Source organism: Triplophysa dalaica, chromosome 5 (assembly GCF_015846415.1).
Source record: "Triplophysa dalaica isolate WHDGS20190420 chromosome 5, ASM1584641v1, whole genome shotgun sequence".
Lineage (NCBI taxonomy): Eukaryota > Metazoa > Chordata > Actinopteri > Cypriniformes > Nemacheilidae > Triplophysa > Triplophysa dalaica.
In genome coordinates, this window is record NC_079546.1 from 12,581,560 (window position 1) to 12,601,089 (window position 19,530).

The 19,530-nt window shown below is 36.0% G+C and overlaps 2 protein-coding genes across 2 annotated transcripts; both read right to left on the reverse strand.

The window, feature by feature from the left end:
- Window positions 1-9,091: 9,091 nt before the first annotated feature.
- ndufa12 (NADH:ubiquinone oxidoreductase subunit A12) lies at window positions 9,092-10,842 on the reverse strand. The gene is made up of 4 exons (XM_056748811.1): window positions 10,709-10,842; window positions 10,090-10,172; window positions 9,894-9,981; window positions 9,092-9,368 (listed from the first exon to the last, which is right to left on the reverse strand). Exons 1-4 carry the CDS (start codon window positions 10,795-10,797, stop codon window positions 9,188-9,190), a joined length of 441 nt encoding a protein of 146 aa, XP_056604789.1. The 5' UTR covers window positions 10,798-10,842; the 3' UTR covers window positions 9,092-9,187.
- Window positions 10,843-12,189: 1,347 nt separating this feature from the next.
- nr2c1 (nuclear receptor subfamily 2, group C, member 1) lies at window positions 12,190-19,466 on the reverse strand. Its single transcript, XM_056747964.1, has 14 exons — window positions 18,799-19,466; window positions 17,324-17,435; window positions 17,011-17,241; window positions 16,853-16,931; window positions 15,158-15,337; window positions 14,854-15,001; window positions 14,661-14,757; window positions 14,326-14,504; window positions 14,090-14,243; window positions 13,763-13,884; window positions 13,480-13,619; window positions 13,247-13,384; window positions 13,065-13,170; window positions 12,190-12,780 (listed from the first exon to the last, which is right to left on the reverse strand). The coding sequence occupies exons 2-14, from the start codon at window positions 17,375-17,377 to the stop codon at window positions 12,606-12,608; spliced, it is 1,803 nt and encodes a 600-aa protein (XP_056603942.1). The 5' UTR covers window positions 17,378-17,435; window positions 18,799-19,466; the 3' UTR covers window positions 12,190-12,605.
- Window positions 19,467-19,530: the final 64 nt, after the last annotated feature.

Here is a 19,530-nt window from a genome sequence, read left to right on the forward strand (position 1 = left end):
GTACCTAAAGCTAACAATCTCAGCTTCATTTCTCAAATCTATTTGTGCATATTTATCCATTCCGACTCCCAATATGTATCAAGGGTTGCAAAAAGTGTGCTGAAGCTAAACTCCAAACTATCTCTATCCAAATGCAGAAAAACACCCCAAACAGGTGGCCAGTGCATTAAAGGGCTAAAACAGACAAACACATTCTCACACCCATAGGCAATTTAGATTCCAGCAATTCAACCTGATGATAGGAGAAACCGGAGTACCGAAACAAACAGCAACACAAAGACGACCAGGACTCACCATGCTACCCATTCAGCCATTATTTGTACTTATGCATATTTATTTTGGGTGTATCGTGTTTGGTTAGACACATGAGAACGATTGACATTAAACCTCAGGTGATGGTAGGTCCTGATATGGCTATGTTTAAATGCTAATGTGAAAAAGATATGAGATCTTAAACAGAAAGGAAAATTTTAAGAGATTTTGTCAGTCTATTTCTCACGCAAGTGTTATGATTTAAAACGTCTGAAAACACTTCTCTTCCGTCAACATCTGACTGATCTGTTCTAACTCTATTTTCTTCTCTACTCTTTAAAAAAAAAAAAGTATGAATGAATGAATTAATCAATGGTTCTGTGTACTGTGTTAGGTTAAATGAGACCAGTCTTCTTTTTTGATTGCACTTATGCTTTTGTTGTACTTATGCTGTCCCAATTGCTTCCATTGCCTACCCCACCTGTAAGTCGCTTTGGATAAAAGCGTCTGCTTAATGACTAAATGTAAATGTAAATGATTTAAGAAAAGGTGGAATATACTGTAAGTCCTATATGGACTTTTGTTATAATAAGCTTTTTTTAGTCATCAAAACATTTCTTTTGTGTTTCACAAGATTATTTTGTTTACACCTCCACGAAAGTAATTAAATGATAATAAAATTTTACTTTTTGGTTGTGCTATCCCTTTAACAACAAGTCAAACAGTATAAACACAATTTGCATGCTTGTTTTAGTCCTTTGGCCCCTTAAAAATAACAATGTTATCTTTTATCATTCACGTCGCTCCATTACTCACTTTCTCAATTCACTGTCCGTTCATTAGTTTCTTACACACACACTTTCCGTTGCCTTCACAGTAAATTAGCGCTGTGAACAACAAAAGGAGAGAGCTAAAGAGAGACTAACAGATAAATCGCTAAAAGATAAAAGATAGAAAAATTACTTTTGGTCTTTCAGGTCAGTCATCCCTCCTGGAGAACATGACATCATCTCTGTGAGATTTAATCTTCAGAAGTGAGAGATGAAAAGGTAAACGTGAACACACAAATGCATTGGCTGGTCTTCCTTTTATCTCAGCCAATGGCTGGTATTTCTTTCATGACACACACCAGAAGTGGATGTATAGAGGACCGATTTTACTGTGCACAAGAGTGACCATCAATTTGAATAGAACTGTACACTTTAAACAGGGAAAATACTGGCATTATTGCATTACTGTATATACCATTATGATAACGATTTTGTCTTCATGATTACGGGTCGCACTATTTTCTCAGAGAATTTGACAAAACTTATTTGTCTAAATCATGCTGACTGATGGTTTCTAATGTATCTATTGCTTCTTGCATTCCATGGTCTGAATTAAAATGTGCACTAATTCAGAAAAGCTGACTGTAACATACGGTTGAGGATCAAGATAACTAAACTACAACTGACATGTCACACACAATGCAGCATTTACGTCACACACAGTCTCTGAAGGAAATGGGGTTGGCAGACTTGCTCTCACATTATTAATGATTCATCTTCCTGTCATTCAATTATTGATGAATACAGTCTGTGTGTATGAAATGACCAAACACTTGAGTCTAAATATAGCTCCTTTTCATCTTAGAAATCAAATCTTCCAGGTCTTTGGACTGTGAACACTGGACAAGCACATTAGCTATTTATATGTACAATGCCAACATACAATATGTTCAATATAACAAAAGCTCCAATAGGTAGTCTTGTTGAAAACAAATAAAAACAGTTATTGAGTGACTGCAAATAAATGTGTGCTTAAAATGGTCTCCTAGCAATACCCCAATTTACAAGAATAAGTGTTTAATAAGTTGAACTGTCAGGTCAGACTTCATGGTGAAAAAATCAATTTAAAGTCATTTTACTTCAAGTCACATAAATGATGTGAAGTAATTACAAATTTTATGTTTCAAACGGAGGCGATTGAGAAGCTTTAAAGTATCTGTTTAGTTTTGTGATTTATAATCTGTACAAAACACAACAGGAAGGGCCCACCTATGTTGTCCTGAAACAATCCCATCACAGTGTGAGTCTGTCTCACCAAAGCTTATGCACACAATATTCAAAGTGAAACAATCTGTGTATAACCACCAAGACATCTTTGATACACTGGAATTTCCTTCACAGTTAAGACATTTTTTAAATAAATGTAACTTATACAATCTAACTTTATCAGTATACTAAATTAATGTAACATTCATGGGGTGGCAAAACATGCATTTTTACTGCTTTACAATGTTATGCGTGCTGGCTTCCCATTCTTGACGTGGTCAAAAAAATATTTGGAAGGATGACGTATATTTCAGTGCAATACACTATCCCAGCGTTCGTATTGGTTTCAGAAAGTTTTTTTTCCACACATGAAATTCTGTCATGCAACAACTTTTCTTACTCCCTTATTGGACAATTCTCCCGGAAAAGCACGGCCATGCATCAACCAGCGAGAGTGAGAGAAATAGCATGCGCACACGTCAACCAACTACAGTTTGAGATAGGGCACGCCCATAAATGCGCTATGTTCAATTTGTTGAATGGGTCCTGTAGTTGGGTCGCATTTATAGAAACCGTATGATACATTGACATCCAGTGTTTGAGCTTGGTATCCCAGTCTAAATTCAAAATATTAATGAGACAAGTTTAGCCAACTAACAGTTCTTCTCGGTTTCTTTTGATTGTTATCAGAAATAATCTATAGGCACATTGCTTGTGAATGTTTACAGAAAGTTCAGTTTGGGACAAAAGTGTGCATTCGCAGTAACGTTTGTTTACGTTGTTAAGATGAACCCGTCTATAAACGGTCGAACTAACGCTGGATTTGGAGATCATTTGAAACTGATAGATCATGGAGCGATCCCAGCACTAAAATATGCCAGACATTAACCGCACTCGATAAGTGAACCTGAGTCATATGTCTGTGTTTTGTTAGCAACAGGTTCATACGTGCATACGGTTAACAACACAAACTTATAGTAAATCAACAGTGATGCAGGGATAATGCGATGATGTATTGTGTGCTCATGCTTTAGTTCCACCCCCCAGCATGCATTCAGGAGGTCAACTATTTTCTGAAATAATCGTACAGCTGTATCCATCTTTTATAAATATAATCAAACTGAAGACTCTTCGAAGAAATATGTAATACTACTCTATAGGTACTCAAGACTATTATGAGATTGGCAGAAACTGCGTGTTACATCCGCTTGAAATGCACTTGCCATAGAAGTCTATGGAACAAAACATTTTTAAAGGTTTGTAAGTAGAATTGTTTTGTATAAATTAAACGGTAAAAAAATCCCGTAAAAAACTAGAGATATAATATATTTTTTCCCCTGTAAAATTACGTTTCCCCATCTGCTTTTAAATTAGCAATTTTACATGAACCATTACATTCAAAAACTGGGTACCAGACATAAACCATAAAATAACAGTTTTCCCTGTAAAATTACGTTTTCCTGTGAAACTAATTTGTCATTTAAATTATTTTAAATTTAATCATATTTTTTATTTTGGACATTATACGTGGAAAATCTGTAAGAAACAAAAACAGAAAAATTAGGTAAAATTTAAATTATTTCTACACTGTATCTGTATATATGTGTTTTTCCTGTGCTATTAAATTATGAAAATTGCACTTTTAGAAGTGTGAATACTTTCAGATTAACTGTGTGCTTTAAGCAGTGCTTTGTGGAAATACGTAATGTATCTTTTCGTGTGCTCATGCAAACATTACCAAATTTACTTGATCTACATGATGGTAAATTCAAATACTGGATATAATGTCACACACAAGTTAAGTAACCGATTACACACCTCACATAAACTCATGTCAATTTGCATTGTGTATCATTTCTATGGACTATAGTTTTAAAACAGTGTGTATCTAAATTTGGTTAGCTGGGTTAACACCATTCCATGCTATCTAGAGAGCTTAACTTTAAATCTGGAACGTTGATTTAAGTACATCATGTACAAACGGGTGGGATTGTGTGGCTTCAAAGCAATTGCGATATTTAGTAAACTGCATCCATCTCAAATCAGATCTGTTTATTCAACACGTACAATCAATATAGATATCAATAGTGTACTACTACATCAGTTGACTATATAAAACTATATATTTTTCTTATGTCTGAAGCATATGGTGTCCATTCACAGGGAGTGATCATACTGGAAACTGTTTGTTTTTTACCCCTTCCTGTTGATAGTTCTTTTTCCTACAAGCGTTATCGTCCTCTCTGCACACACTCTATACAATAAGAGCAGAAAAAGTGGGAAGGCAAGTGCAGCGATCCAACTACTATCTGGGCCAGAGCTAAATTTACTGCATTAAGTGCCACAAAATAAGGTCATCCTGTAACTTTGAAAACATGATCTGACACGAACTAAGATTCACAACACATATTGTAACCTTTACAGTATTATATTAAACAGTTGCACGGGAAATTTTATTGGTATAAATGGAAACTATAATGGTCCTTGGGGTCTCTTCTGGTTATTGTGTTGAGTTTTATTGATGGGATGTTATCTGGCAGATGAAAACCAATAAAACATCATTGAATCAGAATGGAAAAAGGCCCAAAACACTCTAAATAAAGGAATTTTGAATGGAAACCATTCATGTTTCCATTTCAAACATCATTAAACCATTGCTGCATTTATGACATGGCCCAACAAACTTTAAAAGCTTAATCACCCTAATTAAATAATTACTACACTTCTTTAAACATTTCATTAAAAATGTGAGAGGATGTTTGTAACTGCTTGTCACGGCATTATAATATCTTCAAGCATTTTGGGTTTCTACCATATCTCTAGTTCTGCCTTATGAAATACTACTATTGTAGAAAAAGGTTGTGGGAGTTTAAATATACTGTGACTATTTTAGTAACATGAAAAGCATATAAGATTGTACTAGAGAGGTATAACGTTTATCTGACATAGGAATGCACAATATACACAGCGACAGCCGTATTCAAAAGAGGTATGAAAATTTAAACCGCTTGGTCTTGTGAAATGACACTATGCTAATCTATAATTGAATGGCTCAAACCATTTTGCATGGAACACTGTGTGTGTGTGTGTGTGTGTGCGTGCGTGTGTGGCAGCACTGAATAACAAAACATTGCAGTGTAGCAGTCTCACTTGTTGATACAGATGATATGAGTTACAAGCAAAACCGTCTCAAAGTACAGGTTTTTGAAAATGTTGTCATCACCGTGTAAACTGCAAGACACAAATTTCTGACGTCACACGCAAACTTTATCATATTATAATATCATTGTACAGTGACATGGTGCTTAATTATCAGAATAAGTACAAACAATAAGTTTGGGTCTCTGAACAGTTCGTTTCTTGTTCACATAAGACTTGAATATCTCATCGAGTCAGGCAAATTGGAAGTGTTTTGGCACATGTGTGCAAAAGATAGTGTACAATTCTCAGCAATACGCACAATAACTAAAACAATATAGCTTGTTGATCAAAACCGATAAGCTGATTCTCAGTGAAACTATCAATCTCTTTAAAACTTCTGAATTTTCTTTCACCTTGTGAACCATCACATTCAAAATCCTCCATTCGGTTATCAAAATATTTTAGGCATGCATGTATATTCTATGACATCGGAAGTTTGTAACGTGTCCTAATTTGGCAAATAGTCTGCCAATTCCATTTCCAATAAACACTAAACACACTCACATTCTTTGAGAATTTTTTTAGCATAGAGATAGAAAGTATACAAACCATTGGCCACAAAATCAAATCATCTCTGTGAGATGCCACGAATGCTTCTTGTGAGGAAATTATACAGTTACAGTAATCCCTATAGGAGATGGGTGAGCCACTCAAGGAGATTTCTTCCCCGATGCATTCCACGAAATCCATCGGAGGTGATGTGGTTAAAAACCTTTGGACAAACCAACAAGAGCGATTGGATGTTTTTTTCATGGATGTCATTTACAGTAAAAATTAAGATGGATAATTTTTAACTTTACATTTCTACAACATAAATGTTCTTTGTAAATCTTTTTCTGGGTACTAAAGTACTAGTTATGTCAAGTAAACCTTCACCTACTGTAAGCTTTGTAACATTTTTGTATAGTACAGTAAACAGTCAATGTCATAAAGGACAGCTTACAGTAAATACAATTTGTATATAACAATTATAATATAATAATATATAATAAAAATATAATATAATAATTATAAAATATAATAATTTTCACATAACTGCCATTGTGAAAAAGAATTCAAACATTTTGATTAGTACGGCTCACACGATGACCAAAACACTTTCTATTTTGGTGCCACTGGCCAATTGACTAACAAAATAGCAAGCTTTTGAAGCAAGAATTAAAGGTTTTCAATGACTTATTACATGTTGCAGACATGCAATAAAGTTCTGATGTTCCAGCAAACAGTTGTGACGACTGAATTTAAAGTTTAGAGATAGTTAATTTTCATTCAAGAAATGGCTGAACTAAAGCACATTGTCAACAAAACACAGACATCAATTTCACTCACCGCATGCGGTTCATGTCCGGCATCTTTTAGCGCCGGGTCGGCTCCATATATCAGTTTCAAACGATCTCCAAATCCAGCGTTATATCCGCAGTTTATATAACATTGATCACCCAAATGCAGTGAACAAAACAAACACATCTAACTTCGCGAACATATGCGTTCTATCTCTCTCTCTCTCTCACTCCTGCACACAAGTGAAAGTGACGTCTTCTCCTGCTCTCTATGCTGCCGCGTGCTTTTCCGGGAGAATTGTCCAGTAAGGGACTAAGAATTTTTTTACAAAACAGTTTTATATTTTTACAAAAAAGCTTGCCGAAACCTGTACGATCGCTGGGGGAGTGTATTGAGCACAGACATACTACGTAATACGCCCAACTCGTTTTGGTAAATTGGTAAAGGCAGAATGCATGACACATCGTTGCAGCACCCCTTTAAATTCGACCGAATTACAGGACCCATTCAACAAATTGTTTATTTAATACAATTAATTAATAAATAAAATACTAATAATAAGATAAACAAAAGAAAATATTTTTTTATTTTAAATTAAGTGAGATTAATAATATAAATTATATTAACAGACACTAAACGGTAGTTAACTGGGGCAGTGTTGGGTAAGTTACTCTAAAAAAGTAATGAATTACTAGTTACTCATTACATATTCAATAGTGTAATTAGATTACTGTCCAAATTACTCTGTCCAAAAAGTATTTAGTTATTACTAATTACTTTCTATATCCTATATCAACCTTGATTTGTTAAGTGATTCAAGGATAGACATGAAACATATATTTAATTCATTCAAATAAATAATATTATTAACTGACCAAAGTATTACAAAAGTAAGACTTTGAATTTTGATGTCCATAACACTATTGCACACGCATATATTTCACAAAGTATTTAGTTTAATTACATCAAAAGTAACTGTAATTAAATTACAGAAAACATATGAGTAATCCCTTAGTATACTTTTTCAAGGGGAAAGTAATTAAATTACAGTAACTAATTACTTAGTAACTAGTTACACGCAACACTGACTGGGGTCAGGCGCGCACGTAAATGACAATCTTTAGAAACGTGACCGTTGACCAGATTTTTAACAACAATTAGACCTAAAGCTTCAACTAATATTTTGTCTTTGTCTTGTGTACGCTGGAGTTCCCGGGAATAACATACTTTACCATTCAATGTTATTTTTTTGTATATGAAGTCTCCCTATACAATCCATAAACGCATATACATGTTTGTCACATAAAGTCGGGATGATATCCCGCATATTGGTGAACGAGTTACATTTATCATACAGTAGCCTACATGGTTACTGTATATATTGTTCTGCGTAATTTGACCAATACTTACATAAGTATTGCAAACATCTAAAGTAACATCTAAAATGTACATACAAACTTTACTCTGTGCGCCTGGTAAGATGGTAAAATTGTAGATCATTTTTTGAATGGAAATCAACGATGTCCTCTGTCGGTTGGTCACACAAACATGGCGGCTCAAACACTTCCGGTGGACTCACCTACTTACCCTGGCTTAGCGTTCTGTGCTCAATAATTTATTAGGATTTGTGTATAGCATAAATAAATTATATAAATAAACCCTTATTACGGTGTAAACATTCAACATTTACAGCTTGACTGGGTTTCTGATTGGTCGGATGTGATGACATCATCATCAAAGAGGTTCACTGTCATGTGCTTATAGTGGGGAAACCGCTTTGTCTATTCTTTGTATTTATTTTTCGTAATTTTTTTATTTCAAAATTCAATCTATATTAAAATTTCAAAGGCGCTGTCTCCCTCTGTTGGCCAATATTTATGTTGCACTAAAATCAACTATTTTATTAGAGAGCAAACAACCTGTCACTCGAAAGACATAAAGTGATATAATATAGCCTTTTATGTTTTAATAAAATGTAAACACACTGCTCACAGTAGCTATGTGAAATACTGCAGCCAATCTGTATAATAACAGGAAATAAAGAAACTTGTGCATGAGGCCACACTGAGCTCCATTTAAATGAACTTGTTAATATAACCACAATAATCACTTTACTCAATAACATATAATTTACTTTAAGCACCAGGAACCATTGAGGTATGTAACAGCCATTTTTAATACATTCGCATCCAGTCAAGTCATATGCTACATTTGCAGAATATATAGCTTATCTTAAAAATAACTTTCTTTTACCTGCTTAGTTTAAGATGAAAAATGAACTACAACACACAGTAGTGTCAACAGTCACACAGAGTCAAAGATTATTTTTATGTTAATTTATTTAATTATAAATTTCGGCTACAATTTACAGAACGTCACCGACAGGAGAATAAAGGTGCCAGAATAACTGTGGGGAATTATTGCTCCCCAACTTTTGGCGGTACCCATTCATGAATCTTCCTGCGGGTGGTGGAATAAGGAACATAGCAGTTCAGCGTGCCACTAAGGTTAATCTGATGAACCTTAGCCAGGAATTTCTTAGGCTCAGGAGGGTGAGTAGTGGGCGGGTCATCAGTTATGCAGTGCAGCCAACGATGCCTGAGAAAACCATTAAGGTACATCAGTTATAATTATTATAACCTGACAAATAAAGCGAGCGTTGTGCGAATTAGGATGTAACAGTACTCCGAACAATGATTGAACCAAGAAATCTTACATCCCTGTATTCAGAAATGTGTTGTGCTCATTCATAATTGCAGCATATATAAACATGAATTAATTAATGTGATCACATGCCCATGAATTCAGTCTAAAAAAATGAAAGATTAAGAACCATAAAGTGAAATTATTAACTCGCCCTCTTGTCATTTCAAACCTGTACGACTTCTGCAGACACAAAATAAAATATTTTGAAGTTGGTCCAGTCAAAAGCATTCAAAAGAAAGTCTTACAGGTTTGAAATGACAATAGGGTGAGTAAATGATGACAGATTTTTTATTTGGGGGTAAACTATCACACATGAACGTCAGCTAGAGATCTGCTGCAGATCATCTGTAAATGCAGACGTCAAACAGACGTATGCCAGATGTACGTGTGCTATCACGGTTAGTATCTGTTTATTACCATTCAGCGGGAACCATGCTGCCATCAACATCCCATACTGTCCTCTTGCCATTCATCTCTGTGGTGTAAATGACCCATCTGTGACGGCCTGTAGACAATAAATTATATAACATAATCAGATGATGTAACAAAACAGAAACAAATAAAGTCAATGAAAATATCAAATTAAAATGACATTAAATTAAAAAAGTCATACCAAAGAAGTATCTATTGTCCTGAAAGTATTTGTTGCCATATTTGTCAATCCCCACCAAAGCTCCTGTCTTGATGTCATTCGCCCTAAGAAACAAACATTTATTTTTGATTAAAATATTGTAAACATAAATTACTTTAAAAAGACAAGCATACAAAAATCTGAGAATTGTAATTCAACTTTCTATCATATATGAAACAAATACATTCTTGAAGGATCAAATGAAAATCGAAAATACTTAAATGAAACAACAATATTTTTATTTTAAGAACTTTGGTTTATGCAGGAGGATTTTGGCAATATTAGCATAAAAATGTTTGGGCAGTTTGCTTCCGTGCAACTAACGTTACTTTGCATTTTATATAATCAACTATATTGTCGTATTTGTTTAAACTCGAACGTAACTTTCTTACAATCTTATTTGCAATGGTGTTCAATAAATTCAGCGTTTAAACAAATGAATGATGTAGCTAATTAAAAAACACCGTTCCTCGGTGTTTCACATTCAGCTGTTCAGAGAGGTCATACCTGTGAATTCAGCTGTCACCCGCTCTTAACTCTATCTTTAAAAAAATAAATGGTCTCTTTTAAGTACTCTAAGACATCTGTTCTCTTAAATCACCTGAAAAGCTGCACGAAAAAACCTTTGATTCCGCCGTGACCGGTGAGCTGACCCACGGCCCTCCGCACTATATTGATGTACGCCGCCATCACATCACTGACGGAATCTAAACACTGACGTACTGTCCCACACCGTCAGTGTTCCGACTAAATTCCATCACCTCCATATGGTTCCGCTCCCACTTGTACAATCACAAAACACTCACAGAACCTTGTTGAGGATATTTTCTTTCGGATTATGATTCTTATAAATGTGTGATTTTTTTATGTAAAATTTGAATTGTATTGACATCACGGTTAACCATTAATACAATAAAACAAATAAAGAACTCCAAGAGGCGGTTTCCTGGACTTGGTTTAAAGGGATACTTCGTCCAAAAATTTAAATTCTGACATCATTAACTCACCTTCGGGTTGTTCCGAATATGTATACATTTTGTTCTGATGAACACAGAGAAAGATATCTGGAATAATGCTTATAACCAAACAGATCTCAACACCCATTGACTACCATGGTATAAAAAAACAATGGTAGTCAAAAGTGCCCCAGAACGGTTTGCTGCCCTACATTCTTCATAATGTCTTAATTTTGTTCAACAATAAATATATATATTTTTTCCAACTATGGGAGTCAATGGAGGGCAAGATCTGTTTGGTTCTAAGCATTCTTCAAACATCTTCCTCTGTGATCATCAGAACAAATAAATAAATACACATTTGGAACAACTCGAAGGTGAGTAAATGATGACCGAATTTCAATTTTTGTCGAAGTATCACTTTAAACCTGGTTCCCGACCAACTTAAATGTTAGAGATGTCTCAAAAGAAAACAACGTACACGGACATATCTTAAAATATGTCAGTTTGATTGTTTTGTCTCAAGATCGACCACAAGTAATGCTTTTTTATGTAAAGTATGTTTTTAAACACGATTTAAATATCCTAATTTGACTAAGGCCTAGTCCTGGCTAAAACTTATCCCTGTCGGGGAAACCGCCCCCATAAGTCAAGTTCAATAGCAACAGCTAAAATGGTGCATGATGTACACTACAGTCCATTTGACTGAAAAAATATACTGTATAAATACTTATAAACAACGAGTAAGTGACCCTTAGGGGATTTCTGAGTGGTAGTGTATCCATATGGAACACATAAATACACTTTCACGCAGGGAACAAGACAAATACACTCTTAAGTGCAAAATGAGTTTTTTTTCCATCTGGATGATCACAAAATGCTGTTAACAAACTTAATTCATTAAATAATTAACAGAGATTATTTATCTTTTATTAATTCTTAAATACTCTATTTTGAATTAATCAGAATTTGAATGAATTCCAATAATTCGACACATCTAGAAATCTTCTGAATATTTCATGCTTTCCTAAACAGCGGAAACCCTGTTTGTCACAAATTAACTGTTTAAAAAACATCAGTCTTTATGCAAACAAACACCGAAATACAGACCAAATACAGACAATAGTTCCCTTAATTTGACATTTATTATTCCTATATACACAATTCATATACTTACAGAGAAAGTCAGTGCTTGCGGGGGTGTGGGGGATGGGATGGCAAGTGCCTTGCACTTCTTGCGTCTTACAGACACTTTTCTAAACATAGGTAGCCTACATAATAAAATAAAAGCCAAAACATCCAACGGCAAAAGTAGCTGTTACCCACATAATCAGTAATACACAAACCCATAAGACACATTCCATACACTGACAAAATAAAAAAGCAATGTCATAAAATGATGCCCGCATTCGTTCTTATGATTATATCATACAGACTGCTGTTTTGGCTCTGAGGGTCTGAGTGAGTAAACGGACAGGGTTCTGTTTCTCAGTCAATGACATCTTGACATCAAGAGATGTGTGGCTGTGGGCAGGGCTTCATTCACTCGATGGTGCTAAGTGATTGGCTATTGTAATCTGTGGACTCCATTTTGAGTATGTAGGGAATGATGCTGTCGATCTGAACATTCCCGATGAGGCCGGTGAAAAAGAGCTCTTCGGTCACAGCTGCGCTCATCAACCGCAGGGCAGGAAGACGCACTAACAGCTTCGATAGACTATAACAAAATATTTACAAATTAATTCTAACTTAATATTTATATGCATATGCATATGCTGTGCTATATTGTACATATAAAGTTGTGGCTAAATAACATTGTTAGGGATGTATATTCATATTACGACAAAGTCTTGAGTGGATAACTGGTTAATGGTTAATAACATGAATGATATGCAAATAAGAGTAATTGAAACAATCAGTTAGCATCCTTCGGATAGAATTATCTTCCCAATATCACTAAATTCTTTCTCTTTGAGCTGGAAAAGTGCAGTCAGAGCTCACCGATATGTGTCCTCTGGGTACACTTTGCTCACGTAGTCTTGCAGTTCCATGTAAGCTTTCTCGTGAAAGCGTTCAATTTGAATAGTGCCATCCACTCCAGAGTGATCTGCAAGTGAACACACATAAACATCATAGTTTACTTGAATATGTTTTCAATATAATTTCACACTAATGTGTCTTACCTGGGCTGAAAAGCACCACGGCTTTGAGGTAAGCATACTCATAGGCGTCAGGGCTCATGCGGTTCATACTGTTACAAAACTCCTGCATGCGCCAGATGTGCTCCATGACTTGCTTAGCCCTCTCTTGAGAAAGTTTTTCTGTTAAATGCAAGCAGGTTCATTAAGTAACCACATTTCAATAAAGTGATTTAATTTACCACAAATTCATACCCTATCATACAGAGTGAGCATACCTTCGTCCAGACTGGTCTGCAAGTGGTTGATTATGGCCGTAAGGATGGTCTCTACATTCATTATGTGTGAACACTGAGCCAGACTTAAGGCAAACAATTCATTCCAGCAGGCCTTCATCAGGGTAATGCTGTTCTCCGAGCTGAACAATAAAAGGCAAAAACTGACATGAGAATATGAATCATTCGTTGTTGGACCGAGTGTTTGTTGGATCAGTGTGAATTATCCTTAACTATAACAGTGAACGATTTTTTACATACGCTAGGTGTAGGAAGCATCACTTACCCAAGGGCCTGGAAAGCAGGAATGGAGCGTGCCCAATGCATTGAGAGGAAAAGCAGTCGAGATGCTGATTCACAGATGTAGTTCAGATTTAAGAAGTCTGGCATGGGGGTTGGCATCATTAGCTAGACACAATGATACAAACACACTGTTACCAGCACACTGGTAGTCAACGGTGCCCCAGATCTGTTCGGTTACAACATTTGTGTTCAGCAGAATTTATCATTTAATTTAAATTCTATAGATTTGGAACATCTCGAGGGTGAGTAAATGATGACAGAATTTTCGTTTTTGCGTGAACTATCACTTAAATCTCCAGTCATTTCTAACCTTAAAGGGCACGTGAATATCTGAAAGCAGTGGTCCTTCGAGTTCCAGCAAGGCGGTTGTTTGGTCATCAACTTTAACAGCAACAATCCCGTCGAGAGGATCTTGCCCACAGCCGTCCTCCGGCTGAAGCACTTTTGTTAGCGTGTCTAATGCCCTAGACGCAAACATACAAATATGTAAACATACACATACTTCTCGGTCTTGGTCTCAGATTTAGTATCAGTGTTTTTCTGTACCGTGTGACGTCATTGTGCTCGTCTCGCTGAATGTCGGTCATGACGCTGTCATCGTTGCTCATGGTCTCCATCCCTGATAGGTCTGTACTGATGTCCATCGCCTCACGACATTTGCTGAGGTGACCGAGAGATGTGACCACGTTGGCCAGGGTTCCCAGATCACCCTGACTGCAATCATTCTTAAACATCCGAAAAATTGAAAATTCTTTCACATTGCTGAGGTTTGATTTTGTTCATATTCAACAGACACTGGACTGGAAGTCCCACAATACATGAAGAAATACTGATAAACGCTTAATCTCTATATTTTTTCTGCAGCTGTGTGAGTTTCTTACCTGATCGGGTGAAGACGGGATTAAAACAGTATTGTCAAGTTTAGATAGAGACTGCTGGATGTTCAAGAGCATGTTGGAGTCCAGTAAACTGGTGGGTCTGGGAATTAACAAAGCAAGAGAATTTGAAATGCAAAAACGACGGAAATCGTTTATTTCGCATCAGTATTTGCAAACACCCACATACACACCCTACCTGGGGGTCTCTTTGTCGCTAACAAACGTTGGCATGGCGGCGAGAGGGCTGCAGAGGTTTTTGCGGATGTAGATCTTTTCGATGGAGGGCGCGCAGTTGGCTGGCTTCTCTCTTGACACTTCCACTGGCTTTCTCTCACACTGAACAGCTGTTGGGGCATTTCAGCAACGTTTGTTTACATGTGTGCAAAACAAACCACCCCCCAGTAGATAACAGACACTAAGATTTTTGTATACAATTTTGAGTATGTTATGTGATTTTCATGTGCATGTGATTTGTGCAATTGTATTCCTAAAGGACTCACAGTCTTGTTTCATGCCGAGAGCCATGCAACGCTGCAGTCTGCAGTACTGGCATCGGTTCCGATGATGTTTGTTAATGACACACTCTCCGGACCCCCGACACGTGTACACCAGATTCTTCCTGATGCTGCGCTTGAAGAAACCCTTACAGCCCTCACAACTCACTGCGCCATAGTGTCGACCTGACACACAAACATGCATCTATTACATAAATTGCTTTGATTTTGAATGAATCTTAATCACCTTTTCTAAAATTCTTTTGGTTGACATGGAGAGGAATTTCCAAAACTGTACCCATCAACTTGAATTCACCTTCAACTTTAATTTTTATTTTGCAATTATAATAGATATTGTAGTAAATCAATATAATATGGTCAAACCAAAAAATATACAGACACCGGACATCTTTTACCTTTCTATCAAAATTATCTGACATTACCGAGATGAATTTGTTCTGACAGTGACAAAGTTTAATTATGAGTTCTTGTCATATTGTATTACTATTTTCTAAACCATAGTGAATAAAGTCTCTGAATACATTTTGGTTTGACTGTGTTATAAAGGTAATGGTATAAATTACAAAATGTATAGATAGTATTGTATATTAAACAGAAGCTGCTGATTGGTCAATACTGCATTTTAGATGTATAAAATGCACAAAATAGGCCCTAACTGTTTACTCCATGTTTGTTACTGCATAAAACACATAAATATGTCAAAAAATAAGTCCTTGATAAAAGTTTTATCACAAAAACAGCCTTGAGTACCACGGAAATATTTGTGGCGAAAGCCAACAAAACATTGCATTGGTAGATTTTTCGTTTTATGCCAAAAATGATTAGGATATTAACTTAAGATTACGTTCCATAAAGATATTTTGTAAATTTCCTAACGTAAATATATCAAAACTTTATTTTTGTGATGGAGCAAATTGAAAACAAAGATGCCCAGAAACAGGCCTACAAACATCCCTTCTGCTGCCCGCTCTCTGGGAATTTCCCAATCATGTTTGTCATCTATGTAAAGCTTAGACATTCCGATTTGAGTTCATCTACTCTCCACAACACCATTACAGTGTTTTTCCCAGAGACATTTAAAACAAACCTGTTTCTTAGCAGCGGCCTGCAACAGCGCCTCTGTTGGACAACTTTAAAGGCGATTTGGTAAATGTTATGATTTTTCGCACCCTCAGATCCCAGAGATTTAAATAGTTGGATTTCCTGCATATATGGTCCTATCCTAACAAACCATACATCAATTGGAAGCTTATTTATGCAGCTTTCACATGATGCATAAATCTTAATTTAAAAAAATGTACCCATACGACTGGTTTTATACAAATATTTTAGAATCGCGCTAGTATTGGACTCCTATAGGTATTTATCGGATGATTTTGGATCAATTTAAAACCATCACAAATCAACTACAGCCAGAAAAAAGGCAACATAACAAACCAATATTTATTATTAGTCTGTTGCACAATCCAACATGTTTCTAAGGATAAAATAAATAAATAGCTGTCAATGCAGAAATGCAGAAACTGTACATAATATCCATTTAATAAATTAAAATGAAAGAAATTACGCATTAAGGTCATACCTTAATGCGTAATTATTTGAAGTCACTGGTAAGATAGTAAATATGCTTTTTTTGGTTAAATAGCGAATATGGGAATAAGTCTTTGTGTGTTGTCTTACCTGAGGCTTTGTCTCCACAAACTACACAATACTCCACTGGAGCCTTTACGGTGCCCTGCTCTGAACCGTCTGTCACAAACTGAAAAAAAAAGATTTTTAAAAGATCCGATAAATCTACATTATTGGGGTATCTACCAGATGTCTGTATGCCTGCTTACCTGTATCTGCTGTCCGGTCAGCTCAGGTGATGTGAAAAGCAGTTGATTGACACCTGAACCGTCTGCAGAGGTTAAGAAGACTTTGGCAGGTGAGTTCTCCTGTTTTATGAACAGCTTGTCCTGGTTAGGGTAGTCCAGGTTGGCTAATATGAACTGCTGTTTGCCAGCTCCAGCCTGATCAATGGCTGTGAGTATCTGCACTTTTGGAGCCAGCGGCTGGTCTGACACAATCTAAAACACATATTAAAACAGTGACTTTGAAACAAACTTCCATAACATTTACAGCTTCTAACGTGTCTTCAGTGCAAGTTACCTGTAGGCCTCCATCTGCAGACACCAGCTGAATTCTGGGACTTTCTCCCTCCATGATGCCAAAATCTCAAAGGTGTGTCTCAGACCCTGTGCCCCATCGGCCACACATTCACCTGAGAAAGTAAACAATCAAATTACAAAACCTGCAAGTTCTTTTAAAAAAGCTTCACTAAAATTAAATGTTTCATTTGGGTGAAACTTTAAGGGATACAAATTATATCATTGTTTATTCCCCCACTTGGGGTGCACAACGTGCATATGTTTTTTTTTTCTGTGGAATACACAAGAAGATATTTTGAGAAATGTCTCAATGGTTATGTGTCCGACTGCTAATTCAATGGAAGTCAATGGGGCCCAATGCAGTTTGATTACCAACAATCTTAAAAAACATCTTCTATCATGTAAATACTAGTAATATTCAAGCAGAAATGATTGACTATTTCCTAAGTGCTTTGAAATTACATTATTTTTGTATTATTGCAACTGTAAATACTAGTGAAGTCAAGCCGAAATGATTTACTATTTACATGTGCTTTCAAATGAAACTATTGATGTACTGAGCCTACTGTAAAGTGGATCTTATTGATCTATAGAGTATAAAGTGTTACACTAATAATAGTTGACTAATATAAAGCCAATGCGTTGGCCAGTGAATTAAATAAGGACTTCTAATATGAAATCAGCACTATAGTAGTAATAAGCTAATGTTACACCTAACCACATATTTCTTCGTGAAGTCAGCTGTACATATCGTATAAACTAAGAAAAATACTGAAATCTTATAGCCGTAGCCACATTAGCATCCTAGTCGGTGTGGTGTTTTTTGTGTTTTTCTAATAATCGGTCATCCAAATGGTGGTAAACAAGTGTGATCCACTATGATTGACAGCTGTAGGGTCAGTAACCCATCAGGGGTGAGTGTGTGATCCGGGAAGATAAAGTTAGATCTGTTCCTGTAGGTTAAAGGTCATGATTGAAGGGTTAAAGATCCAAACGCAACCAATACACAGACGAGTCTTGCAATGCAATAGCTCTATACACGTGGAGTAGGACACCGTTTATCTTCACACACCTACTTCATCGGAGGATCCAATAATCGGTCCGATTAATCTTTATTTGTTATGAGATGAGTGGGTTTTTAAGGCTCGTAGCAGCGCTGATATCATAGATGTAGAGTTAGCTTGCTAAATCGCAGCGTATCATACTCAAACACAATCATGACGAGTGTTAGACATAATATTTAGATAATAGCATTTTTCATAACCATAAAACAACCATCCGGTCAGTTTATTGTCAAAAAAATATGTGGCATAATCTATTTAATCGCAGTTGTTCTCTGTGACGCTAACTGATAGCATGCTAACTCGTGTTAGCAGGCCGGCTAACAACACCGCATGTATTCTACAGAATCATTTGTCCTAAACAGTAATCACACATGCAGTGGTGGTTGACAACGGTTAACGCAGTAGTCCTTACCCTAACAGCGTGTAATATTATCCAAATACTGTGTTGTTTTGATAAATAATCACAATCCGACGGCTCGGTGCTGCTACAGGAGGTCAGAGTTCGCGACCTGCTCAGAGTAGACAGACACGTCTGCGCATGCGCACACGAACTGCAGTCAGCATTGCTAAGTATAGGGAAGACTTGCGTTTGGTTTACCTTCAAGTAACTGGTATTATGATTACCTTTAATGGCTATTACATTTGTTTTTCGGTTTGCAGCAATAAAAGGAAGCGTAAAACAGTATGTATGAGTAATTTAATGCAATACGGTTCATTGGCTCATCACTCCTTTACATGTAAAAATAGACATCAGACTTTTAAAGCGATAGATTTTATCGTAATTTTTCTGAACATAAAAACCTTCAATTATGATTATTTTGAGACATAGATGTTCTATCCAACACCGCTACAGTAGGTTTCAGTTGATGTAATGTATTATAAAAAAGCCTGGAAGTCTGCCCAGGCTTTGCACTGTTGGAAGTTTTAATTTTTTAACTAAATGACTATCCAATGAATTAAAACGTTATTAGCGTCGTTGGCAGAACCCCTTATTTTCGATTCTTTCTTGTTTTTGTAATGTTTGTAAATGGGGAAATCTTAAAACTTCTATTAGAATGACATTGTGTAGTAAACAATAACTGGAAAGTAAATATTTGCACGTTGACCTTATCGAATAAAACTGAAGCATATTTATCAACATTTC